The sequence below is a fragment of the Pelecanus crispus genome, chromosome 5 (genome assembly GCF_030463565.1).
Source record: "Pelecanus crispus isolate bPelCri1 chromosome 5, bPelCri1.pri, whole genome shotgun sequence".
Taxonomy (NCBI): Eukaryota; Metazoa; Chordata; class Aves; order Pelecaniformes; family Pelecanidae; genus Pelecanus; species Pelecanus crispus.
In genome coordinates, this window is record NC_134647.1 from 59,677,226 (window position 1) to 59,705,094 (window position 27,869).

General features: G+C 37.9%; 1 protein-coding gene across 2 annotated transcripts; it reads left to right on the top strand.

Moving 5' to 3' along the window:
* The first annotated feature begins 1,166 nt into the window (after positions 1-1,166).
* WDR47 (WD repeat domain 47) lies at positions 1,167-27,213 on the top strand. Of its 2 annotated transcripts, none has more exons than XM_075710189.1 (15): positions 1,167-1,283; positions 5,980-6,146; positions 7,729-7,812; positions 8,353-8,437; positions 10,055-10,857; positions 13,578-13,704; positions 16,323-16,501; positions 16,625-16,882; positions 17,580-17,655; positions 18,853-19,010; positions 22,559-22,728; positions 23,641-23,811; positions 24,201-24,332; positions 25,085-25,303; positions 26,020-27,213. In XM_075710189.1, exons 1-15 carry the CDS (start codon positions 1,167-1,169, stop codon positions 26,160-26,162), a joined length of 2,889 nt encoding a protein of 962 aa, XP_075566304.1. In that variant the 3' UTR covers positions 26,163-27,213. The 2 variants fall into 2 exon arrangements, with proteins under 2 accessions (XP_075566304.1, XP_075566305.1); XM_075710190.1 differs by having other exon boundaries at positions 13,581-13,704.
* The last annotated feature ends 656 nt before the right edge of the window (positions 27,214-27,869 follow it).

The window sequence follows — 27,869 nt, forward strand, 5'->3', positions numbered from 1 at the left end:
GCGGGGCAGGGGCTGCGGCCGCCGCCGCGCCGTGAGGCGGGCGCTGCTCGGCGGCCCCGCCGGCCCTGGGGCCGCCCGCCTCCGCGCCCCGTCCCCGGCGTGCGGGCACGGCCGAGCTGCGGGGGGCCCGCCGCCGCTTCCCCCGCCGAGGGGAGCATCGCCCCGGCTGCCGGCGCGGCGTCGGGAGCGGCGGCGACGCCCGGCCGCCGCCGTCCCTTTGTTGTGGCATCCGCAGGCGCTGCGGGCGGGCCGGGCCAGGCTGGCCGCGGTGGCCGGCGCGGTGCGTGCCCGGGCCCCGGCGGCGGGGCGGGCGAGGCGGCGGGCGCGGGGTGTGCCCCGTCTGCGGGGCCGCTTCAAAGCAGCGTCGGCTCCTCTGCGGCCCTGTCTGCTGCCGGTGCTGAGCTGACATTCCCGAAATGCTAATTCAGGCTCGGCGCTGTGTAATTAGGCAGTGCGGTGCTTTTGAACCCTTTCACCGGCAGAGGTGGATTTCGTGTGGAATCGCACGTGAAGAGGAAAAAGAGAAAAATCTGGAGCAAGTGGGATTTTTTTAGTCAAAATCCATTCATTTCTAGTCCCTAACTTGTTTGGGTTTTTTTCTTTTTTTTTTTTCTGCATTCTATTTTACTCTAATATGGAAGTATTGCATTATTTAATGTCACCTTTTTGGCATTCATGATGCAGAATGCTCTTGGTAAAGAGCGTGTGTGTTGCAACCGGGACTGATGAATGCAAAGAGCTCTGCCGATTACCTCTTAAAGCTTGGTGAGATAAGGATTACTGTGATGGCTCTAAAGCAACAGCTGATCTAAGCATGGTAAAAAAAAAAAAAAAAAAAAAAAAGGATTACTAGAGGGCAAACCAGTGAAAAATCTGTGTGAGGAAGAAAAGGCTAGAATGTAAGAGGACACTTATTTGCTGTGTATTGGAGTAGAAAAAGGTTTTGATCATAGAGTTCAACTGTACAAAGTTTGGTGAAGGTTTTCTATTAAGACCTTAATATGTTCGATATAGTTCACTTGAAATAATGAATCGTGCAATCTCCTAGGGTAAAATGGGTGTCAGTGAGTTGCACTAACTGTTGTGGGAATCAATTGTAATAAAAAATTTGGCCTATGGACTTTTTTTTTTTTTTGTAAATTCTTTTGATATAGAATAACTGGAAGATGATTGGGGGCACATCAGAAATGGAACCACTAGGTACTGACCAGGCCCTGAGCACCCCGTGGGGTCTCTGTAGGCGGAACTCCGAAGTGGCCTCCGGGCAGGCCCAAGAGTCCTATGTAAGTGATTGTGGGATGGATTGAAAGCTGAAATAGCTTCATGCAAAACAGCCAGCTATTTAAATATGTATTACTTTGTCACATTCGTTTTTTATGTGACATAGCTCACCAAGACGCTGAGGTTATGGATATGCATTGCAGCTGTCATAGAAGTCTTGGTTCGCTGACTTCAAATTAGGCATTGCTTCTCCCTTTAAACGTATCACTGCTCTCTCAGTATGACACTTAAGATTTGAACTATAGTAGCATTTGAGTAGTTACAGATTTTATATTCCTTACCCAATTTTGTGAATGCTTATTGTACGCTATTGGTGAATGATCTATTTCAGATGATAAATAACATAGGAATAACGCTTATTTTAGAATTTCACTATTTATTTGTTTTCCAGAATATTATATCTTACTTTAACTTTCTATCATGTGAATGCATATGCATTTTAAATTTCTTCTAAGGGAGGTAACTTAAAGGCTATTTAGACACTATTTTTAGACACTTCTAGTTTATAAACGTTTTCCTGAAATAGTATATTTATATCCGTAAGTGTATTTTTTTTTTCCAAAGAGTTGTTTTCTATGCTTATAACACCATGAGAGGATTCTTGCTGTTGGCATGTTCTTAGAACATGAGTAAGAACAGAACAAGAGTAAAACCTCTCTCTGGAAAATTTAGGAGTAGGTAGTCTGTGTTCCAAAGAGCTTGTTTAAAAGACATCTTGTCCATTGAAGCTACAGAGAAAAGATGTGCCAGGTTTATGGCAAGCAGTTGACTTTTTTCCTTGATGTACATTTATTAGGAGGAAAAAAATTTAATTATTTAAATACATCTAGGGGAAGATGATAAGGGGGAGAGGGCATGAGAAAGAAGGAAGAAGGACAGGTGTGGAAGAGTGCTATTCTGAAAAGACTGGGTAAGATAAAAAGGTTGTAGCAAAAACTTGGTTGGTAGAAGGCACCTGAAATTTTAAGCTCTAATACTCATTTACTTTCATTTATACCTCAAGCTAATGCTGTGGTTCAATCATTCTTGAGTATTAGTGCTTGAGCTGATCAGATTGTGACGTTATGTGGCATATGTGCTGGCAGAAAGCAATATAGTGGGATGGACCAAAGATGCAGCTTGAGCTCTAATCTTGAGTTTCCCTGCTGTTCTTTGCTTTTTAATTATTATTATTTTTATTTGTACACATACACCCCACACACGCACACTGAATGTCAGAAAAACTGATACGTTTCATAGGGGGTGATGTGTAAGCATATGTATATTTATAATTTCATGATAGTGTTACAGTGCTGCTTATTATTTTTGACAGCATAATGCTTGTAAGAGAAGTCTGAGCTCATCAGCCTAAAATCCATCAATTAAGTGAAAATCTTCTCTAGTAGGTTTACCATTCTTTCCTAGCTATTTGTGTTGCTCTGACAGCAAATACATGCTAAATATTTTTATGGTGTTATTAATGTATGAGCTTATCAGTGTACTTTGACTCTTCTTCAGGAGTTCAGTATCCAAACATAGTTTGGATATTGCATTATATTTTTCTTAACAGGACCCCAAAAGTGCTGTTACTAGTCTCATATTGAATATGGAGGGTGCCGATCATCCTTTATCCTAATTCATATTGCCAACATAAATAAAGTGAATGAAGTTAAGTGTTAGAATTGGCAAAGTCTTTATGTTCAGGACAAACCTATTACTTTAAAACTACAATGAAAAATGGAAGACAATGTCTTGCAGATGCTAGATTTTGCTTAACATAGTTGTACTCTTAAGCAAAGTACTGAGTATTATGCTCCTTTTTCCATTAATGGAATACATCAATAATTAATTTTAAGACAGTCTTGAAGCTGGGTAGGGTGGCTTCCTCTTTAGACTTGAGTCCAGTAGATCCAGCTGAAAAGAAAGCTGGACTTGGTGTTCCTTTCTTAAAAGGGAGTCTTAGTCTGAATTTTTCTAGTAGGTTTTTCTGATGGGGAGTCTCACAATAGCTTTGCCTAAGTTTTACTTTGTCCTTTGGCAAGGAAGTTAATTTAATTTATATAAAAACCACCAGTGCCATAAAGCATAATAAAAGAGAAATGCAAATGCATTAGGTGAGGTTGGGAATTAAGATGTTAATACTAAACTTTTGTTTAAATTTGTGTTGATTTTTTTCCTTCAGTGTGTAAGAGTAGGGTTGAATTTTTCTCTGGGACCAAAAATCCATATCCAGTTGCCAAAAGGGGAAGTTGAAGCAGTGCTGAAACATAAGGAAAAAGCATCTTTCTACAAGTTCTGCCTTTGGATTTGTGTGTCTATCTGCTTTCTTTCCTGCAGCAAAGCTTTCTGCAAGCCAGATTTTAGATTTTTCCTTTGACTTTACTAGCCAAGAGTGGGCACGTGGTCTCTGGGTGTGTCCTTCATGAGACCCATCAAAATACTTGGTGATTAGAGTCTTCTGTGACTAAAATTGGAATGAAACCCAGCCATTTTTTAAAAGAAGTTAGGCCATTTCATCTGGTATGATTAGGTCTCTGTTGTTCCAAAATAAACTATGCTGCTATAATTGAATGCTTTCCTAGTCAAATATTCTGGCAAAAACTTACTTGGAAAAAAGTTGGCATACAACTGTGAGGAAGATGGAAAACTTGAGGATTTAGATGATGCAGTACAAAAAACCCCTCTTATTAATGCCTAATTTTTTCTATCCCTTCAAGTTCATTAGCATTGGTTTATGGTGATCAGTGAGAAATTTCACTGGAGTATTTGTCTCTTCCCCTCTTCCTGGGTAAATAATTGATTTCTTGTTAATACTTTGAGTGTCTTATCTGGGTTATTCAAACTTATTCTATCTGTTCTTTGATTTCTTATTACCAGTTTCTGTGCATCTTTCCTAATGTGAGATGGATAACTAGCTTATGGACTCCAGTTTTCCAAGGTCGAGGTATCTGGAGGCTGTATCATCTCTTCAGCTTGCCTTGGGAGCTGCATTACCCACAGCTGGTTGTCTTTCAGCATTGTAGCTGCTAGATTTCTGCATAAGCAAATGGTTGCATGAGGGAATTAAGAAGTATTTTGATTTCCCCTTTCGAATTAAAAGGGGGAGCAGCTGGGGTAACTGTAACCTATTGCTGTGGACATCTTGCTCTATATGGTCATCTCCCTTTACTCATTTTTCTGATCACTGTTACTCCACTGTCTCTTCTTGTGTCTGGGGATATTGCCTCCTGCTGATGGTTCATCACTGATACTGGCTGCTTCTCTGTTCTTTGGTGTACTCTCATAATCAATTTAAGTCAGGTTAAGACTTTGCTACTGCCAGAAAGCAAAGCTCTGCCAGTTCCTTGTATAAGCATTAGTGCGCTTGTGTCCACGGAGTGCATAAGTGTTTAACTTGTGCCTGGATCAGAGGAGTGGTCTGCCTGACCATACAGCTCCATTGTGAGTGCCATGAAGTGGCTGGGGACATGTGGCTGAGTGCAGAGGTGAGAAGAGGGACCACCCCTTTCTGCACTTAACATGGGCTTAAATCAAGTTTCTCCTGATGTGAAATAACACTGTTGTAGCCACTAGCTTTTTCTGAAAAGCTCCCGATGAGGCAATGCTACGTGGCTTGGCTGTGTTACAGGGTTTCTCACCACATCCCCAGATAGTTTTCAGCAGACCAACTTGGGAGCTACAGCTGTGAAGTCGTCTTAGTTGGTTTTTTTTTTTTTTTTAAAAAAAAGTTGAACAGCTTCTACTTTAAGTCAGACTTAAGAAACCATGCAAGACGTAGCCAGAAGCAGAATTTATTTTAGGTTACTTAAGAGAAGTACGTGCTACAACTCTCATGTCCTTGGAGGAATTGTGTTGCAAAGGAGCTTGGATGTTGTATCTGTGGGAGCTTTAAACAAGCTGACTGCTGGGAGCCAGGGCCTTGGCCTGTTACTGCCCCAGCTGCATCTTCCCACTTTTCCTTCCTGCTGGCTGGAGAGCTCATTAGACTGTTGAGCCACTTCAACACATGAGTTGGTGGAAAAGCTAACCCAATGACAAAAATGAGGAGTGCTAAGGAAGGGCCAGGAACATGCAGCTGGAGGCAGGTGAGTGAATGGGACTCTGGCAGTCAGTGGTCAAACTAGCGTAGGCCACCTTGGGTTTGCAGCTTTAGATTGTTCATAAAGCATATAGACAGATATAGGTGTCCTTATGAAGGAAGAATGAAAAGCCTTGGCTTAATTGCCATACACAACTGAAAAAATGGGGTAGGGGGAGACTGCATTTTTAGTGTGTAGTGCTTTTTGTATGTGTTAGAAACATTTGAGTTTATATGTAAGATCTCTAGATAATGACATAGTAACTGGCTCATTTTTATGCTCTTTGAACTTCACTATTTGCATTTCAGAAAGAAAAATTCTACATATTGCAGACTTGGTGAGCACAATATATTCACACTGCAGGAGGATTGATTTCTTGGTAGATTTGTTTATCTGGACCTTTATATATGCATAGGACAGAAAGAAAAAAGATGCAGATACATTGTTAGGTCTTAATTGTGGCTTCATAATCAACCTCTTAAAATCAGTTTCCCAATCTTGTCTATTTAATTTTTGTAATGCTACAGTATTCTGTCTTGTAAAACTGTATGTTTAGGTTTTTTAGTAGCCAACATTTGTTAACCAAGCATAAAATAAGATATTGATCATAGCTAAAATTCTCTTTTATTTTCCCTTTTAGGCTGCCATCATGACGGCTGAAGAAACAGTGAATGTAAAAGAAGCTGAAATAATTAAACTAATACTAGATTTTCTGAACTCAAGGAAACTTCATATCAGTATGCTGGCACTTGAGAAAGAAAGCGGGGTCATTAATGGCCTGTTTTCAGATGACATGCTTTTTCTAAGGTAGGACTTCTTTCTCTGATGCTTAAATACCACATATATGAAAACATACAGTTGGGCTGTGATTCTGTGGGCAGCCCCACGCCATTAAACAGGAGGTCTTATGCCTTCATCATATTCTGCTTCTTTCTGATCCCAATTCTTTGGTCCAGCTCTGAAGTTAGTCACCTCCTTGTATGTGTCACTTGAAGTAACTGACAAGGCATCGTCAACATAGGTTTAGAATTAGATTTTTTTGTTTGCTTGTTCATTCATTTTAACTCGATTATTTTTCTGGCATTCTAATGAATTTAAGTGGGAAGGAGTCTTAACAAGTGCCAGTGTCAGTCCAGGGTCAGGGAAAGCACATGAGCAGGAGTAGGATGGGAGAGCAAGATCTTCTGTTGGCAGCAGTGATATGTTATTATCTGCTTATCATGTCACATGGAACTGAATATGTAGTTCATTGACTTCTAAAACAAATAAAATGTTTTAATGATATTCTGGTGCTAAGATCCAGGATGAGTGGAGTGGTTTCCAAAGCTTTTCCCCCCAAATATTATCTGCATTTCAAAATAATACCTAGATCTCTCTTAAAGTTAACAATATGAAAGGGGTCTCCACTATCATCAAGGCGTGAGAGTTGGTGTGATTTACCATTCATGATATTGCCTTCAAAGTTGTTAAAAGGAGTCACTGTAGATGCACGCTGGTTTTTTAGCATTGCTGTTTTCCATTTTGTGCCAATGGTACTTTAATAACTTTGTAGAAGCATGAGAAAGTAACTTATCCAGCTGTTCTTAAAACATTAAAAGTTATATTTTATCACTGAACAAGATTTCTCACCTGGCTTCCCTTTTGTTTAAAATTATGGTTATTGGAATAAAATGAAAGAAGAATTAGAGAAAGATTAAAGTTAATCCTATTTGTTTCATTCTTAGCTTAGTTGGAGTATGCATATAATGAGAAACTCACCCCTTCCTTGTGGATCTGGGCCTTTTGTAGAGAACTCTGTGTGTGACATGAGGGCATGAAGAAATTGAACTAATCCACCTGTGCAGTCTAGCCCACTGGTCTTGGAGTTCGAGCTCTTGTGCTGGCATAGCTCCTGCCAAGCTGTTCCTCTTACGTTCTTGGGAGTTGTGTGTTCCTGCCCCCCTGCCTTATAAAATAGGCCCAGCAGTATTTATACAATTAAAATTAACTCATTTTTAAGTTGCTTTCATTCTTCAGGATGTATTCATTGAATCAATATATTTATTGGCACTCTTCAAGTGAGATTTTCTTTAAATAAGAATTACAGGTAAAGCAGGAGACACAGGACCATTTTGTCCTTTTTGAAGTGCGTTTAGAAGTAACTAATATTTGTCCTTCTTGTATGCAGTTATTTTTACAAAATATTGAGAAAGGACTTGGATTTTGCTCTTATTACTAGTCACACCAGACAGTCATGTTGGCATCAGTACAAAGCATTAACTTTTCAAAGCAGGCTGATCACCTGTCGTATATTTAAATGACTGTTGTGTTTTTAAATGAGCTCCTTACTTAGAAAGGAGGAGGATGTTCTTGTCCAGTGAAATTAAAGAAGAGACTCTTCTTTTACTAGGCAATTGATTCTTGATGGTCAGTGGGATGAGGTTCTTCAATTTATTCAGCCTCTTGAATGTATGGAAAAATTCGACAAGAAAAGGTAAAATAGAATGTATGTCAAAGTTCAATCTTTTGAGTTGTGGAAAATGCTTGCATCTCCAAGTATTGTGTATGAAAGCAGTAGTTCTAAGTTTTTTACTTTAGTTTTTGTTTTTTTCTAACCTGTATACAGCTCCTAAAGCGTGTGCATGTGTTTTTTTAACTTAAACTATGAAAAATATGTGCGTGCAATCTGTAATGAGTTTTCATTTGCCATACCCTTTAAGAATACGGTGCATGTTTTTATATTTGGCTGCTCTGTCATATTTCTGTTGAAGAAATGAGTATGATTGCTATACTTTTTTTTATTAGCCTCCTAATATTTTAAATGTAATATTTCTGAAAGCAATTATTGAAAAAGACATTTCCTGGTAAAATACAATTTTGTGGTTACCAAGTTGTTAAAATTTGAGATCAGAGTTCCTTGTCATTGCAATTTCTATTCCAAAATCAAAAATTAGCTGTAAAATACCCTGCTTGTCTATAAAAGAATGTTTAACTACTGGATCAAGATGTATAGTATTTCACTTCTCACCTGCAGATTTCGTTACATTATAATGAAGCAGAAGTTCTTGGAAGCCTTATGTGTAAACAATGCAATGTCAGCAGAAGATGAGCCTCAGCATGTAAGAATTGCCTCTGTTTTGGGAATTTTTTTGTTGTCGGGAAGCCTCTTGAGATACTCTGATTAAAGGCTGAGCAGAAGCCTTTTGGTGATTTTAGCTATTACCAAATGGTTTCATGGAACCATTTTTTCCAACCATGTTTTCCAAACAATGGAAAAAATAATTTGTCCTTTGGAAATCAGTGGCTCCCAGGTCTCAAATAGAATAGTGTATACAAGGGTTGCTTGAAACTTAGCAGCATAGATCAGTGACCATATGCTGTGTTTGTGGTCGTGATCCTGAGACCTACTTTATGCCATTATGCTAAAGTACAGGGCTCTTTTTTTTTTTTTTTTTAAGAGAGTTCTGAAGCAAGCCTCAGAATCATGGAAATTTATTGTCATAATTAGGACCAGGCGAAAGATTACAATTTGAATTAAGATTAAACTTAATTTCCTTTGCTTTTAGAGAGAAAGGACACAGTTGTTTCTTTGGAGGGAACAGATGTGTTCACAAAGGACTGATTCAGTTCAATATGTAAAGAGCAGGAGTTGTGAACTTAACGTCTCTTTCCATATTGAAAACTTAAACTGACAAAGAAAGCTTGCAGATTGTGAAATTAATTAATAGTTTTTCATTTATGTTGGTAATACAGGAATACCAGATTTCTAACAAAAATGTATTGAATTTAAAAATGAAGGATGCCAGTAGTTTTAAGACAATTGATTCATTTTCCAAACTGAATTGGTTTTAATTCTCTGTCCTGTTATACATACATTGTACTGCAGGGTCTTCTCTTGACAGCGTAGAGAAAGCTAAAAGTCTTTATTTATAGTTGTAAAGGAAAGGTGTAGTATTCCTCTAATCACTCAATCTGTATACTGTTACTAGATAGCAGTAAAGGAAAAAAAATTCAGATTTATGTCCTTTACTTTTTTTTTTGAATGTTACCAAATGTTGTGGATGAAAGGCTGCTGTATTGAGCAGATGCTAGGTAACATGCGTAAGTGGAGGGTTATTTTTTTAAATCTTTGTGACTAAAAATACCAAGTTATGTGTATTTCACGTGGTTCTTGGCTTTTAGCCCTCGATTAATTTGGAGGTCTTCTGAGAACTTTTTGAACTTTTTTTCTAACATTTTTGATTAAAGAACAGAAAATCTCAATATAAAAGACAACTCAAAGTTGCTAATCACTGGAAACTAGAGAAATCTACAAGCCTTTTATAACTTACTCCAATAGCTTTTCACAGACATTAAAAAAGGGAAAAAAACTTCAGCTGGCTGTGAGAATGGAAGTAACCTTCTGTGCTACAGTAGAATTGAAGCTGTTTAGATACAGGTTTAAAACTTTAAGCCTCTCAAACCTGCAGTGACATGAAAAAGTTCCATAGATCTGTAGAAAATGGGACTGGGGGCAATTTCAGGAAGTCAAAGCATCCAGAAATGTGGCTCTGTTGTAACTACATTTGCATGAGCAATTTCGGACTCTATATTGTATACTGTTTTAATTAAAATATAAACGGTAGTAGTAATAAAGGAACGATAGCGGAGAAATTCTGCTACTGCCTGTTCTTCTTCAGCTAACTTGTATTGTAGAAACATATGTACTACAAACTACTCTGTTAATATTTCTGTAGCTGGAATTTACAATGCGAGAGGCTGTGCAATGCCTACATGCACTGGAAGAATATTGTCCCTCTAAGGAAGACTATAGTAAACTTTGCTTGCTACTGACGCTGCCTCGCTTGACCAACCACGCAGAATTCAAGGACTGGAATCCCAGCACTGCACGGGTTCACTGCTTTGAAGAAGCCTGTGTCATGGTGGCAGAGTTTATTCCTGCTGACAGGAAACTGAGTGAGGCTGGCTTCAAAGCAAGTAACAATCGTTTATTTCAGCTTGTAATGAAGGGCTTGCTTTATGAATGTTGTGTGGAATTCTGTCAGAGTAAAGCAACAGGAGAAGAAATCACAGAAAGTGAAGTATTGCTGGGCATTGATCTCTTGTGCGGTAATGGGTGTGATGACTTGGACCTTAGCTTATTATCCTGGCTGCAGAATCTGCCAGCTACTGTTTTTTCTTGTGCTTTTGAACAAAAGATGCTTAATATTCATGTTGATAAACTCCTCAAGCCTACAAAAGCTGCGTATGCTGATCTTTTGACACCTCTTATCAGCAAACTTTCTCCTTATCCATCATCCCCAATGAGACGGCCTCAGTCAGCAGATGCTTACATGACCCGCTCCTTAAACCCTGCCTTAGATGGGCTGTCATGTGGATTAACAAATCACGATAAGCGAGTCACAGACCTTGGGACCAAAACTTCTCCAATGTCACACTCCTTTGCCAATTTCCATTACCCAGGAGTACAGAATCTCAGCCGAAGTCTCATGCTTGAGAACACTGAGTGTCATAGCATTTTTGAAGAGTCACCTGAGCGGTAAGTGCAACTGTAGCTTTATTTTTACCTTGGCTTATGTTGCACTTTATATTACTGGCTTCTTCCCTGCACTGTAACTTTGAACATAATTGTAACATTGAAACATATTTTGATTGTTTAAATTCTGTTGTAATTAAAGCTGTATGCAAGGTGTTTTCTTCCTTACGCTCTTATGATCAAAGTAGATTTTCATATTCGGTCTTGAGCTTTGTGGATTCAATCTGGACTTTCTTAGAGTAGAAATCCTAGCGCAGAGCACAAGTATGCTCTGATTATGTAATATAGTCTAGCTAAGATTTGCGTGCAGTATTACTGAATTTTTTTAATTCCAGATAACTAAATGGAGACAGTAGAATAGCTGTCACTGCATCTTCTTTCCCTGTCCCATTCTGCCCTTAAGTGTCTGTAAATTTTGGCCCTGACACTGTACATGATTGAGTATAGTTCAAAAATTTACATATAGAAATAGTCCCAACGAGGTCAGTGGAAATAACTATATGCCATCATCCCACTATCACTTCAATTATTACAATAGTAGTTCAGCCTACTATTTTCCAAACCAAATCTGAATAAAGCAGCTGAATGTATTATGTTTTTTATATTGGACTTGGAGATACTTGGGTTATGATAGCAGTGAATGCTGTTAATAACTTCTTTTAATGCAGTGTAGACTACAAAACTGACTTCTCTCCTTCCTTAAGAACTAAAGCCTGTATCAAAATTTTGCCCTTTTTACCTTCTGAGAGAAAAGTCCTGGTAACTAGGAGAAATGGTACTTGTCAATTAAGAGCTTATCATCATGGTTTTGCTTGGCCTTTATTTTGATCAGCAGTTCTGCCCGTTTCTGAGTGTTATATCCATGCCTCTCTAGAAAGCAGCTGCCAGCTTTTTTGGCTCTTAGAGAACCAGGTGGGTAGTTAGCACTGCACTTGGGTGCAGTGGCCAGCAGAGGACACTTTTAGAGCTGTGGTGTTCAATTCTGGCCGCAGTTGGTGACGTTGTCTATTAGTTTTGCCTACAGCACTATTTCGCATCTTGTGTTAAGATAAAGAGCAGTTGTAACTAAACTCAATAAAAAGGAAACAAATACCATCACACTGATGTCAGTTCACCAGTAATAATGGAAACTTTTTCACTAATGCATGTCATAATACGTTCTCTTAATGCTTATCTTGAAAGGAGCTATTTAATTTGATTCTAAATGATCCACTTTAAGTCTTTGGTTTTACCAGCCTCTTCACAACTGGAGTTTTTATGGATAGCTTAAGTCTTACGGAAGTATCTCTTGAGTTCCATTTTTTTAAAAAGTCTACCTCCTGAAGATACTAATGAATTGTGAATCCTCTAATTTTACTCATCTGTACGCACAAACTTTAACATTTCTGCATGTAGCCCAGGGACCAATGTTAAAACTGATTCTCAAAAGTTTTTTGTATCCTTTTTCAATTTTAGTGTACTGGAATAATTCTGCACAAATAGAGTTATCTTGTGGGCTAAATAGTGGTAAATTCCTGCAGTTTTTCTTTGTGTAGGTGTTTGCATGTGATGTTAAGTGAAGTTGATAGATCTTAACATGTTTTTTCATTAATTAATACATCTCTTGAAGGTTAGAATTAGGTGAAGGGGCCAGACCCATAGTTAAGAAGACATTACATTTTTGAGAAAAAAGTCCAGCTTCAGATTAAGTGTCCAACTTACGTGGCAGTATTTGCAAGGGTGGAAGCTGGGAAGCTGAACTTCATGTAAATCTGGCCCTTGCTTCCTCTTGCACATGACATCCCTGGAAGTGTTCAAAAAACGGGTAGATGTGGCACTTTGGGACATGGTTTAGTCTAGTCTACCCTTGATTGGTTTAGTGTGGACTTGGTAGCGTAGGTTAATGGTTGGACTGGATGATCTTAAAGGTCTTTTCCAACCTAAACAATTCTATAATTCTATGATTTCTTTTGTAAGTTGTATTCAGCAAGCAATTACTTGTCTTTTAGTCAGCTAGGTTACTTTTGTTATTATACCCATAAAGTTCAAAATAACTTCTTAAAGAGCTTTACTCCAAGTCACTGAGTAAAGAGGACTTTGTAAGTTGACAAAACTGAAGATGGGAATCCAAAGCTTTTAATGTGTTCTGCACGCTTACTGATTGCTAAAGCATTTTGGAAACAGTTCCATGCAGAAATACTTACACGATACAAGAATAGCAAAACTGATATAAACATTTTCCTGTGTAGCACTTTCAGGAATGTTCAAGCTGATGGATGTTAAATATATTTAAACTTAGGTTGATAGTGGTAATGATACTAATATCTTATAGAAGACATTAGTCACATTAGTATATCTGATACATTCCATGCACGTAATTGCTTTGGAAACAGGACATCTTGAATAACTTGCTAGTTAAAGGGTATAGAATTCGAGTGTAGGGATAGAAAACATGGAATTTGGATATCCCATTGTGGTAAGGCTTTTTGGAAAATGTGGAGACAAAGCACACTGACTGTACGTGCTTTTTGTTTGTTAGGGGTTTTGTTTTGTTTAGAGTAACCCATTGCAAGTGGCATTTTTTTTCCTAAGCAGTATCTTCAGTTTTATGTAACTTAAGAAGTTTGCATACTTGTGTTACCAGATTTTACTCTAAAATGTTATCTTTCTCTACTTACCAGGGGGTTTTCTACTCTTAATTTTTCTCACAATTAAGCTTCTCTTCTCTTCCATGTTGCTGCAAGAAGTGATACTCCCGTGGAGCCGCAGCATCCCATCAGCAGTGAGACTTTGTGCCAGAATTCAGTTCCAGAAAATGAACCAGTTAATGGAGCACAGAGTCAGGGATCAGCCAAACAAGAGAAAAATGAGGTAGTGGTTGTTTGTTTAAAAATAATGAGGCCCTTTGAGCTGTGTTCTGATCACTTCATAATGATTTGCCTTTGTGTTGAGAACTTCATGCATGACAATGGGTTGCTTTGAATCTTGTTTTTACTATGGTGAAAATACCATATTGCATCTTGTATAAGAAACTACTCTTTTTTTTCTTTTTCCCCCCATTGTATAAAGTTCTGCTGTCATTTAAGCCTATATTGCAGCTGATTAGTGTGCCTCCTCACATCAGCAGTGTTGCTAAACTGTTGCATATCTTTTAAAAAAAAAAAAAAAAAAAAAGCTTTGCAGTACTCGGAGCCAGCAATGTTAGATGAAACAATGCTTAAGAATCCTCTTAGTGTTTTAGCAAAGAATCTGGCATGTAGCCTGCAATTTTTGGTGTTAATACCAAGTTTCATAGGTCATCTTACGTCATTTTGTCTAGGACAGAGAGAAATTAAAATTGGATAATTCCCTGGTAAATGTGTCTTTGCTATTCAGAGTCCGATAGCATAACCATTTTTTGGATTAATCTTTGAAGGCTTATGCCTTGACTATCCTTTTTTCCTTTTTTTTCTCCTTAACAGCAATATGGGGAAAGTGAAATAGTTCAGTACAAAACAATGAAAATGGTTACCTATTCTATTCCCTTTCCTCAGTTTTAAATATCTGCCTCTTAATTTAGTAATGATGAATAACATTGAGTATGTGGTCTGTTCGCAGACTCCAGTTTGATTTTCTGAAGTAAACTTTGTCTTGGTTTATGACATCTATACGGTATTGAAAACCAGTCTAGTCTTGACAGGGCTATACTCTTGTAAACTCTGGATACTTGAGTGAGGCAGCGGGGCTTACTGGAGGATTAACAAGTCCTCCAAACTTGAGGACTTCACTCCCCTCAAGGACTTTGCTGAGTAACTTCTCTGCTGCAACAACGCTGTGTGTGCACATTGGGAAGAAGGGGAGGAAGGAAAGAGCTTAGCTAGATGTATGACAGAGCAGGCTTCAAAAGGCAAAAAACCAGATGCAGAATTTATAGGAGAGAATGAAGACAGGAGACACTGTGCTGTAGGTGAAGATGTTGGCCAGGCTGTTAGACACAAGTAGAAAAGAATGTAGTTCCCAGTCCAGTTTCACCTCGTTTTGTTTTCCACATCACAGTGGTATATGTGTATACCTGTGTGAGTAAGAAATTAATTGAAATTTCTTTTCGTAGCTCTATTTTTGTGTTGTTCCTGGAGGGGCTGAGTTAGAAGCCAGAGTTTATAGCATAGAGCATCTGAGCAACACATTTTAGGTGTTGGATTCTGTATCATTATTACCCAAACTAAAGGATCAAAGGATTGAATCCAATTGCAACAAACAAGTGTCAGTCTTGGAAAGAAGTATAGACAAGACTGTACCTGTTGCTTAGAAGGATTATAACCTGCTGACTGGGGGAATAGTTCACGTATTTGAAATACAGAGAATGCTTTCTAGACTTCTGAAGACAACTTCAGAGTTTCTAAATTGCAAGTATTCATCTCAGGTGGAGAACTCTTTACAAATGCAACAGAGCTAGGAAAGCCATTATAAACCAAAAAATTATTGTGTTAGAGAACACAGAATTCTAATGCAAGTGGTTTTATTTAGAAGAAATACAAAGGCTCATAGTTATGAAGAAAGATCCTCTGCATGAATTGTCTGAACTAATGCAAAGTTATCAGGATGTCCTTACACAACTTAAAGTCACTAGATGACAAAGATATCACTTTTGAAAACAAAAAAAAAAAATCCACCAGGTTTCTTTTACTACTATTTTTTTTTTTCCTACTAGTTTGGTAAGTGTCCAGTTAAGGGTTTTTTTCAGTGTTGATATTTTAGCCTTGGACTAAAGTTCTTCTGGTTTTCTGGTTTTTTGTTTGTTCATTTTTAACTTGTTCTCAGCTGGTTTATGATGGTGTCATTTAGAACTAGTGGCACAGAGAGAAAGTGAGGATCAGGGAATGCAGAAGGCAGGGAGTCCTGAGGAGCTGGCAGTGTGGGAAGCTACAGATAAAAGGGAAGAGACTATGAGAAAGGAAGCTCAAGTATTTTGTGCCTGCTCTAGAAAGTAAGGAATTGTAAAGTTAGAACAAGGTACCAATTTCAAGAGTAAGATGTAACACTTGGATAGACCACTTCAAGGTTGGTTACTGGGAGAGGTAAATCTGCTCTGCAGACTGATGGCAGAGAAGTGTCAATGTCGCAGAAAATACTAAATCTGTAGTGAAAATATGACTTGGAATTTGGAGTATAGCTTACGTTGTTTTCTGATTTTTTTTTTTTCTTTTCAGTTTCTAATCACCTATTTGTTTTGATGTTAAGTAATACTGCAGAAGTTTTATAGGAAAGAGGAGTCTTCTGAATTAGGGCAGAACTACTTCAACGGTGAATAGTACAGGCTGGCAGCGATTTCAGTTTTTAATATGTCAGTTGTATGTGGTTTTAGGGAAGAACAAAAGCATTGCTCCTCAGAAGAGAATCTGCTGGCCTTTTGATGCTTGTACTGAAATAATGAACCAGAGAGTGAATATTTAGGTTAAATACCGCAATTAACTATTTAATTTTCATTAGTAATTCTCATTTCTTTTAAGCTTCGTGATTCAACAGAGCAGTTTCAGGAATATTACAGGCAAAGACTACGCTACCAGCAGCACTTAGAACAGAAAGAGCAACAACGACAGTTGTACCAGCAAATGTTGTTGGAAGGAGGTGTAAATCAAGAAGATGGAGCTGACCAGCAACAGAATCTTACTGAACAGTTTCTTAACAGGTTGGGGAGTTTTGTTGCTTCTCCTTCTACCCACTCCTGTCCCTCCTCATGTTCTTATAATAACCTGTTTTGATGGTCTTTTTTTTTTTTTTTTTTTTTCCCCCCCTTGTCACTTGTTATTAGATCTATCCAGAAACTAGGAGAATTAAATATGGGTATGGACAGTCTTGGAAATGATGTACAAACACTTAGCCAGCAATGTAACGGGAGCAAAGGGAATGCATCTACCAATCCAGCAAGTAACTTTACATCACCACCTTCAGATGCTAGTCAGAGGATAGCAACTGATAGCCAAAATGTTAACACAAGCACTCCTCGAAAGCGTGGATCAGCTAATCAGATACCCTTTCCTGAAGAGTCACCTGTACAGGGGAATCAAACGTAAGTTATGTGAGACTGTTCAGGACTAGAAATGTCCTTCCGTTAGCACTGTTGGAGTAGGTGTTCGTATTTATTTTTAGTTATCAAATGAATTTGTCATTGAATAGGGGTATTTAGCTCATGATCAGTGTTCTCTATATATTTTGTAGGGATTATAAAAAAAATTTTTTTTGACAGCACACATGAGAAATAATGGTTATTTGTTATGGTTTACATTTTATGCTTATTTTTAATTCTGGACTTTTTATTCAATCTTATATGTAGACTTCTTGTTTATTTAGTGTTCTAAGTTTCTGAAAGCTTTTTTTTTTTTAATATAAACTAGATGGAGAGAGAGGCAGGGTAGAGTAGGAATTGGATTTCTTCTGTTAACTAAAGGTAGTGCTGACCTGAAAGCAACAACCATTTTTCCATGTGTGTGTGTGTATGTGTATACAAGAAAAAGAAAACAAGTATTTTTAACTTGCATTCACTTGTTCAATGCCTGGAGTTGCTGCAAAACCAGCAACCTCTTGTAAAGATTACAGTGTAATGGTAAAGAATCAGACACGCATAACACTTGTCCACATAAATTAGTCTTTTCTGAGTATGACTGAAACTGTAACTTTAGTCCAAAAAATACTTACAAGCAAATTTGTCCTTGCTCTTGTTTTTGCTCTCTTGTTGTGAATTTAAATTCTTCACCAAATCAAAACAGTGTGTCAGAGCATGCTGTCACTCAGCCACAGTTGGAAGACTCTTCAGGGAATTTAACTAGGACAAGAGGCGATGAGGTGAGTTTTCTCATTGTCCTTTACAATTTATGTTTTCACAAGATTCAGTATTTAATCCTGAGCATTTGACATCCTCTCATTGTTAATAGATATTTAGAATGAATTTTGGTTGATGCAGTACCTACAGAATCACAGAACCATTGAGATTGGAAGGGACCTCTGGAGACTGAGTCCAAACCCGCTGCTCAAAGAAGGGTCAACAAGAATGGGCTGCTTGGGGCTGGGTCCAGTTGGGTTTTGAGTATGTCCAAGGATGGAGACTCCACAGCCTCTGTGGACAACCTGTTCCCATGTCTGACCACCCTCATAGTGTTTTTAAAACAACAAAAAAGTTTAAATGGAATTTCCTGTATTTCAATTTGTGTCCATTACGTCTTGTCCTGTAATTGGGTACCGCTGATAAGAGTTTCACTCACTCTTCTTTACTCCTCCTATCAGGTATTTATATACACTGATAAGACTTACAAGCACACACCCTGAAAGGCCTTCTGATCTCCAGGCCAAATGGTTCTAGCTCTTTCAGCTTCTCCTTGTACAAAAGAGGTTCCCCAGGTTGAAACTTTGATTGTTGGACTCCAGTCAGTATAGTCTGACTTCAGGGAAATAACTTTGCAATAAGTACATTCTAATGTTCTGCACCAGATAAATAAAAATCAAAATTTTAGAAAGGTGGTGATGAAGTTGTCTGGAGGATGATGTAACAAAGCTTAGCGTAATGTAATGATAACTGTGTTATCTACAGGGTGAAAAGCTGATTCTTATGTTTAGTATTATATTTGTTTTATAAACTGTGTTTATGAATAGGAGTGTTTTCAGAAAAATGCAGCTTTGTTCCCCTTGCAAGTTTCACACAGATCAAAAATGTTTACAGAGAAACAAACTGTAATATCATGGTTTTGAGATGGGCTGTTTAGAAGAACAAAAGCTGTTGGAAGCCTGGAGGGAGAATGAGAAATGTTTATCTAATGTTAGTTGTAAGAGTGAGTTGAAGAACAGAACTTTTTGAAGTATGCCATTCCTTGACCTGGAGTAGACATTGTTTTACAAATCTGTTATTTAAGTAGCAGCACCAGGCTAAAACTATTCATTAATACTTTGGTAGAATAGTTTTACATTATTCAGTGAAACAGTCACATCCATTTTTAAATGTCCAGTTTACGCTGAAGAACCTAATTTGACTGTTATCCTTCTACACAGGATGACAAATCAAAAAAGCAGTTCATTTGCATTAATACTCTAGAAGACACACAAGCTGTCAGAGCTGTAGCCTTTCATCCCAGTGGGAGTTTGTATGCTGTTGGCTCCAACTCTAAAACTTTGAGAGTTTGTGCCTATCCAGAAGTAATTGACCCAAGGTAAGAGAGCTTGTATAATCACTTCTTTTTCTGTAGCATAGCACTTCTTTCTCCTGTAGCTACTGATATCTGTACATTTCATACCTTTATTTTGTTGTCATGAATAGTGCAATGCTTTCCTTAGAAACCTGAACTGCCAAACAAAGATAAGATCATCAGCTGAAGAATTTGCGTATTTGTGAGCTACTTTTTTGCTCTCTTCCATTACTGTCAAGATGCATTGCCACAATACCACACCTTTCCTTACAAAAGTGTTATTTTCGTCTCAGCAGGTGGGCTTTTCTGTGTTTACTGTGATGGCTTCTGGTTTTGATATTCTAGCTGTAAAGTGGCAGAAAGCATGTGTCAGTTCCCAAGCCAGCACAAGTTGAGCTTCATGAGATGCAGGTTCTGGCAGGAGGACAGACTTAACAGTAGAGAAAGCAGTATCTTCTTCAACTTTTACAGCAAAATTTGCCAGAGCAGGTCTATTGGCCCGTTGCTACTATAAACATTGTTTTCCTGTTACTTTGGTTCCTTGACAAGAAAAGTGCTATTTGTGGTTTACTGTGCACCTACCATTTTTTTAATAGGAGGGGGAAAAATACTTTTTCACCTAGAAATAAATATTGCCATAGAATCATAGAATTGTTTAGGTTGGAAAAGACCTTTAAGAACATCCAGTCCAACCATTAACCTAACATTACCAAGTCCACCACTAAACCAATTAAGGGTATAGTAGCAATTTCATGTTTCCTGTCTTGGTGGCTGGATTATTTATAATGAAGGTAAAAACTAGGAATCAATAATCAATGGCCATCTCGGTAACGATCTCCTTGTCTCTGCTCCAATTACATTATTTTCCTGGAGTAGGGGGGAAGTGCAGGTATCTAAAATGTCACAATTTCAGAAGGAGCTACAAATATGCACAGTGACTTTATCTGGAACACCTTCCCAGTTTAGGACTCATGTTCAGGCTTCCAAAGTGTTAGTAATCTGATTTTTTTTTCCCTTTTCCTCCATAAATAACATCAGTAAGGTAACCTTTGAAATTTAATTCCAAAATATTTATTGGTAATGTATGAAACAAAACAAAAAAATAGTTGATTTCTCTGATACCCAGTGCAAGCTGACTTGCTGGGCTTGCAGCCCAGACAACCTCCTCTTGATTGGCCAACAGTGCAAAACATTTTCAGTGGAATGAACACCTCCTTATTGACTAACTCTGCTCCCACACAACTGATTCTAACCATTGGGAAAGGTTAGATTGACTCTGCAGCCTTAGTCTCTAGTTACAGTGCATGATCTGATGTGACGAGTGACATAGTGCATCTGGATATGAAAAGAACACTGAGATTTCCTTAATTCTGAACTCGTGGTACTTCCTCATTTTTTTTTTTTTCCACTGTGCTGACGGTCTGCCAAAAACATTTCATCATGGGATTTACAAGTCAGCAGAGAGATTACATTATCTTAAAGATATTCATATTGTGACAACCTGAGTCTAGACACACATTCACATTTTTTCATGTTTTTCAAAAAGCTATAATTGTGTAGAGTATCTGCTAAATAGCAGTTGTTTAATTGTACATCAAAGTTTTGCTGGGATTTTTTGAGTTCTTAAAATTGTCCTTCAAACTGATGTATGATTCAGGACAGGTTGGTTTTGGCCTTGTTTTGTGGGTTGGTCCCCCCCCCCCCCCCCCCCTTTCTCTAAAGGTGTAATAGTAGTGTTCTGTTTTCACATGTTTGAGATTAAACACTGATAGATACATGTCACAGTTCTGCAGATGTTGCTCAAATATTAACAGTGCTTCCACACAGCTGATTGGCAGCATGTGGTCTCTGTGCTGGGCGAGTGCTCCCATGTCCTGACAAAGTCAGTGATTGTCAGCTGCTGCCTCCACCTCTTAACAAATGTTGTGAGTCCAAACTCTCAGTGTGATATAAGGCATTAGGCCATTTAGGAAGCTCTGTAATACGTGTTGAATGGTGATTCTGATTTAGGTTAATCTGTCATGGATTTCCTCTCTGGCAACAAAGTAAAAATTCACTTCCATGTAGATTTATTTTAGTGTTCTTTATTAAAGCCATGTTTATCTCAAAAGTTTCGAAACAGACTTAGATGTTTGTCTTCTGGGTTTTTTTCTCTCTGCCTCTGTTCTTCAAATATTTATAGTATGGTTTCTCAATTTTTCAGTAGCAATTTAATTTGTTGAATTTCTGTTGTTGATGTTACTGGAGTGAATGTTGATGGAGTTGGATACAGCAGTACTTTATCTTAAGCACTTGACTACTTCCTGCTATGGGAACGGAGAAATAACATTGTAGGAAATTAATCGATTGAAATAGAGGAAATGTACACCAGTGGGACTGTTCCTCTTATTTCAGCCATGTGTAAAGCTGATCTGGTTTCAGAAATAAGAGCGTATGGTATGTTTAGATGCCGTGAAGATTCCTGCATTAACATATAATGGTGAATGTGTCTTTCTTGCGCAGACTGCTGTATTAGCTTTTCTAGTAGATGAGTGAAGCTTTCAGGGTCACCTTACCCAACAAATAATATCCGATGCACAGCTCGCAGTTCATAATGATGAACATGTATGACTTTTTTCTTTTGTTACATGGGTTTTTTTGTTATTTATTTAATGGCCAAAGAGGAGACAGTACTTGAATGCAGTATTTTTCTGTGTCTTCCCAGGTGTGATTAACACAGAAGCATTTTTCTTGATCCTTTAACCACTTTAAGTGCTTGATGAGTCCCACTCATTCTGACAGCAAGAATGGCATAGACAAAAACTTTCTGGATAAAACAGCAGGCCTCAATTTTTATTGTTACAGTACTACTAGGCACAACAACAGCCCCAAACACAAGTATATGGAGACCAGTCATGAAATTATGCTGTGAGACCAAACACAGTCCCCAGTTAGGGATTACGTCTGGTGGGTGGGAAACTGGAGGAGAAACACTTTCCTGCCCACATATACAGAGGTTACACAGGCTTCTGCTTTCTTCTTTCAGGAATCTGGATTTTCCAACCTGCAGCCTGATAGTTTAGTCCCAGATCCAGCCTTTAACCACGCCAGCTGCACTGGGCGCTACTGTAGATAGTGTGTGCCTTATGAGCTTTCTTGGCCTACTGTTGCTTGACTGAACTCAAGCACATTCAAAAGTGGCCACAGGATCACGGTGTTGAAGTACAAAGGGTGTAGACAAAAATCCCGCTAATTTAGGACTCTAGGGATAAGGCTTCATTGTATGTAGCTAGTAATTACTGTATTATATCTGTATTGACCCCTTATAGATGAAGGGACTGTGTAACTTCTTTTTGCATATCCAGTCACAAATACAATGGGAAGATGAGTAAAGACTGAGAAAATGGGATGGAGAAGATCGTTTTATCTTGTCTCAGATCACATGTATATGTTTCAATGCAAACAGTCACATATGTATTTCGTGCTAACCTAAAATAATAGAAAAACAGTATTTTCATTTTAGAATACATTGTTTTCCTTACAAATAAAAAGAAATTGGATGTTTTTCTTCTTTTTTTTTTTTTTTTTTCCAGTGCTTATAATACTCCTAAACAACCTGTAGTTCGCTTCAAAAGGAACAAGCATCATAAAGGATCAATCTACTGTGTAGCCTGGAGTCCCTGTGGACAGCTGTTAGCTACTGGTTCTAATGATAAATATGTGAAAGTACTGCCTTTTAATGCAGAAACTTGTAATGCAACAGGTAGTGTGTGTAGTTTGAAGAATTTCTTTTTAATTATTTGTCCAATATTTGGCAAAATGATTCAAATTACATTGACTATGTGGTTAATAGGTTTTGTTATTTTTATTCTAATACTTTGTCTGTCTTCCCTTTCACCATCACTGTAGTCTCTGTCCAGCAAAGAGCCACTGGGGCATTGGGGATTACTTTTTGGGTTTTGTTTGATTTGGTTTTCTGTTTGTTTGCATTTTGGTTTTGTTTTGCAAGAGACGCTGGTATTGTGCTGTCTTCTGGTAGTTTTTTTTTTCAGACACGGTAAAACAACCAAATGGTCTTACCCAACTCTAGTTCTTCACTGTCAGTAGGAATTTATTTCCATTCCAGTTCCCCTTGTTCTTGCCTGTTCTAGCTCTGTCATCTTCTCCTGCATCTTAGAAGTCTAAGGCTTCTCTCCCAGCAAATACTATTTTCCATGCCCAAACCCTCCTAATCAATACACTGAATATGGCTCTTATCTTTTCTGTTTCAAGCTTAGGCTCTTTTGTCCTATGTGGTTCAGTGTCCTCAATGATCCCTCCTGGCAGAGAAAGCCTTTTCAATTTACCATAGTTTACAAAAAGAAATAAATGTACTCTAATCTTGGCTGGAACTGGCCGTGGAGATGGCCCATGTAGTTTTTGCAAAGCTTTAGGAACTGTAGGAAGCTTAAGCAACAATCAATAAAAATAAGATTCTTGAGAGATTTTATTTGAACTCTAGTAAATGCATTGGAGTATTCTATGGAGAGTGCACAGCGATGTTTATACTTGGTAGTATATCTACCCTTGCCTAAAATATTCTGCATTATCACTGTAGCTGCTTTAAAGATTGCAGCACTAACAGTGATAAACAAAGTATGCCTCATTTTGTTCCTTGATTTTGAAATTATTTTAGGACCAGATTTGGAGTTCAGCATGCATGATGGGACAATCAGAGACCTTGCTTTTATGGAAGGCCCAGAAAGTGGTGGTGCTATTTTAATAAGTGCTGGAGCAGGGGACTGTAATATTTACACAACAGATTGTCAGCGAGGACAAGGCCTGCATGCTCTAAGTGGTCACACTGGTATGTATGTTGTTGCTTCTCTCTCATATTCTTTAAGTCTGTATTCTATTCTAATAAACTTGTTGGTTGGTTTTTTTGATGTCTCTTGTGTTTTTCTTTCTAGCAAGATTTTTTCTTTTTTCCTCTCCAAATAGCTCTTGAGCTATTCGGGTGGGGGGGGCTGTTTTTAAACACATTGGCTGTTAAGTTAATGGAGAAAGCGCATGCTTCATTCCAGAGAAGATGCAAAGCTGCTTATTGCCTTACAGTGTTGGCATTTTAGATCATGCTGTGTGCAGGTTTTCCATAGGACTGTTAAATCTATGAATACAAAAATATAATCAGAACTGTAACATTTCATTATTTGATTAATGATATTTAATCAAATAAAGAAGTCTTCTTTTTCACAGGTCATATTTTAGCACTTTATACATGGAGTGGCTGGATGATTGCATCTGGATCCCAAGACAAGACTGTAAGATTCTGGGATCTGAGAGTGCCAAGCTGTGTTCGTGTTGTGGGAACAACATTTCATGGAACAGGTAAGACTTGCTATCATGCTTCTGATCATTCTTGCGTAAAAATATATTTTAAAGATGTCTAAATAGTGTAGAGTGAATGTAATGATTTTTTGTGTCACAGAATGGTGGCTTAGCTTTAAAAGAAAGAAGTTGTGAGGATATCCTTACCTGTGTGTTTTGTTTTGTGTTTTTTTTTTTTTTTAAAGTAACATTTCCTTTCAAAAGTTGGCTAGCTTTTTGCCCTGTGACTTTCAAACAGAACACTTCCAAGGATGTTAAAATAAGACACAAGATAACTGTTTCAGAAGCAAAGGAAGGGGTGGGAAGGAGCAGCTGTTTTTGCAAGTTGTCAACATACTCTATAGAAATCTGCAAAAAGATTCTTAAGCACTTGAGTTCAGATTTGTTTCTTGAAACCTTTTGGGGGGCAATAAATTAGAGTGGGGGGGGGGAGATTCTTTGCATTATTCTACATTATTTCATGAAGAGTGACTCTTTCCCGTGATGAAACAGATACGTTTTCTCACGCAGCTTTAATAGTGGCTTTGCTACCATGCCAGTGGGACCTATGGCTTCAGTTTTAAGTGCTAGAAGATAAAAAAGTTCTCATTTTAAGATAACAGTAGCTAGATGTGTTCACATTAAATTTAAGGCCAGCATTTGGTACTCTTGTATATTCTTGTTTTTAAAAAAAAAAAAAAAAAAGAATTGGCTGTTTGCACAAATGTACATAAATATAACGTGTGGTTGTTGGGGTGTTTTTTCTCCTGTAGGAAGTGCTGTAGCCTCAGTAGCTGTTGATCCTAGTGGTCGTCTCCTGGCTACAGGACAAGAGGACTCTAGCTGTATGTTGTACGATATTCGAGGAGGACGAATGGTGCAGAGCTATCATCCTCATTCCAGTGATGTTCGTTCTGTTCGCTTCTCTCCAGGGGCACACTACTTGCTCACAGGATCATATGATATGAAAATAAAGGTGACAGACTTGCAAGGTAACGCACTACAAAGGATACTAGGTTAATTTTCAATTTGGTGCTTTTAATATTGAAGTTGTAAGAGAACTTGGTTCAAAGATCAGGTTTTAGTTTAAAAGGGGAAAAAAATAATAGAGCTTTGAAGGGTTTGAAATGTATATAAATGTGATTGTGTCTTCACAACTGGCTAGTTGCGTTGCTAAGAACATAGCCTATGAACTAAATCTTGGGGTTTCTGGGGGGATGTGTGTCTGATTATGATAAAAGAACTAATTAACACTTGCCTGATGAGATGGCCATTGCTTTCAGGCAGCAGTCATAAAATTGACCCTTAAAAAAAAGAAAAAAAGCAAAAAGTGTAATAATAATGCTGCTTATAAAAATAAGCATTGGGAAGAGTTAAGAAGAGAGAAGATATTGAGCACATCTAATAGACTTGATTTTCTTGGCCCATTAAATTTTAATCACAGTGTTTAAAACCTGCGAATACTAGTATTTTAAAAGTTGTACTGTGTCTAGTAATGCCTAAAAGCCAGAACACTGGGGCCTTCTATTATACTGCACGGGGGGGGGGTGGGGGGGTGGGGTGTCAAGTAGGCTTTATAAGGTGAGATACATATGTAAGCTTTACTAAACAAACAGGAAAAAAACCACCAAAAAACCCAGCCCAAAAAACCAAAGAGCTGGGATATAAATTCATGAGATGACTAATGACTTCTGTTTCTCTGCCACAGGGGACCTCACAAAGCAGCTTCCTCTTATGGTGGTAGGAGAGCACAAGGACAAAGTTATTCAATGCCGATGGCATACACAAGATCTTTCCTTCTTGTCATCTTCTGCAGACAGAACTGTAACCCTTTGGACCTACAACGGCTAGAGTGCAAACAAAGGCAACCTATGCAGCTAAAGCACAGAGACCTGAGACTACAGAACTGTAAAAACAAAGTAATAATAATTAGGCATTGAGAGAGCAGCAGTTGAGCGGGAGAGTGTCTCATCAAGAGGAGGGGCACTCATCACAGATTTTTCTGGTTTCTAGGAGGTCTTGGTGTTTTTAGTATATTCTTTTGCAGTGCTTTCAGTCTTCCATGTGAACTCATGCTGCTGTGACCTATCGTAGTCTTGTTGCCAAAGTCTGAGGAGAACTCTTATGTTGTCGATGTGCACTCAGAGTAACATGAATGACGTGTTTACAGTTTGGTATTAATTGCATTCCTTGGTCTTTGCCTCAATGCGAATTTTGTATAGAAACTTAAGTTGAACAACACTTTAATGAAGTCTGTATGTAACTACTTCCACACACACATAAAAGATAAATTATTTCCACTGTTTTTTCAGATTTACTATATTCATCACTTTTCAACGAGAGATCAAACTTTGTAACATCTCCGCAATTTCAACTTTTTTAGTAATACATTCTGAACTTTAAAGGTGACTAGGCAGTAACCACATCTTGATTATGGTCCATTATATAGTGTGGCGTTGTTTCTTTCTTTTCATCTAAACTGGGGGAAATGTTGCTGGTGTTACTATGTGACATTGTTTTGAACAAGCTAATGTTGGAGGGGAAAAAAGTAAAATATTGTTTGGTTTGGGTTTGGTTTTTTGCCATAGAAACATATAATATTTTACTTTTTGAATGCAACAGAATACCTCTGTGTATAATGTACTGTAGAAAAGAGTGGATTGGCAGCAGTTGTCACAGTGAGCTTAATGGCTATCGGTTTTTCAAATAAAAGGGATACCATTAATGCTATAATAGAAACCAGCATGGCTTAAAATGCTATGTCTGCATGGTAATTTAAGAATTGTTTAAATTCCCAGTTCAGAGGCTTATCTGAATTTAATTTCTTGCACTGTTTATGTATGGGAAATGGCAGTTTTATTTCTACAAAACTTTAGAGTCTAATGTTTATGTATTGTTATATTTTCATATTGTACAGTTCCTTTTACTTTTTAAAATATAAACCTTAAACATTAGGTTATTTATTTATTTGAACTGCAGTTAAGTTTTTGGATTGTCTTGGTTACTAAATTATATGTGCATTGTAGCAAGCATTTTTAACTATCGTATAAAAGTGGAAAGGTAACTATAGAAGTGTATCTGTGCTATAATCTCAATAAAGACCTCCAACACCTGCAGCTATCTCGTCTGTTACAATTTTGGATTCTCCGTTTATAATTCCTCAAAGCAGCTCTTGATACTTAAACCGGGTATCCAAATCTGCTGTATGCCTAGAACTATAAAAGACTTTAGGTCTTTGATACCACTTGCAAGTACCTGACTTTGCAGTGCGGTAAGTAATAATACAGTAGCACAAAGTTGAAAATCTGTTCTGATTTTATAAATTTGAAATTTTATAAAACCTGAAACACATGTCCCTTGCCATCTGGTTCCTCTTGTTAAGAAACCTGAACGCAAAATCCTTTTTGCTGTGATGATCCTCACTGGGGTAGACAACAAATATGGTATTACTGATGGATATGAGTGATACGCTTGGCAACATTTAAGGCCTGAAGAGAGGGGACTTACTTGTGGGTAATAGCTTAAATCAATAAAAAAAAAACTTCTTAGGTAATAAAC

Bases quoted from the DNA above. Each gene is read 5' to 3' on its own strand.
- WDR47 (XM_075710189.1), top strand. From the start codon at position 1,167: ATGATTGGGGGCACATCAGAAATGGAACCACTAGGTACTGACCAGGCC. The intron at 19,011-22,558 runs GTAAGAGAGCTT...TTTTTTTTCCAG, and splicing joins CCAGAAGTAATTGACCCAAG to TGCTTATAATACTCCTAAAC. The intron at 22,729-23,640 runs GTAGTGTGTGTA...AAATTATTTTAG, and splicing joins AGAAACTTGTAATGCAACAG to GACCAGATTTGGAGTTCAGC.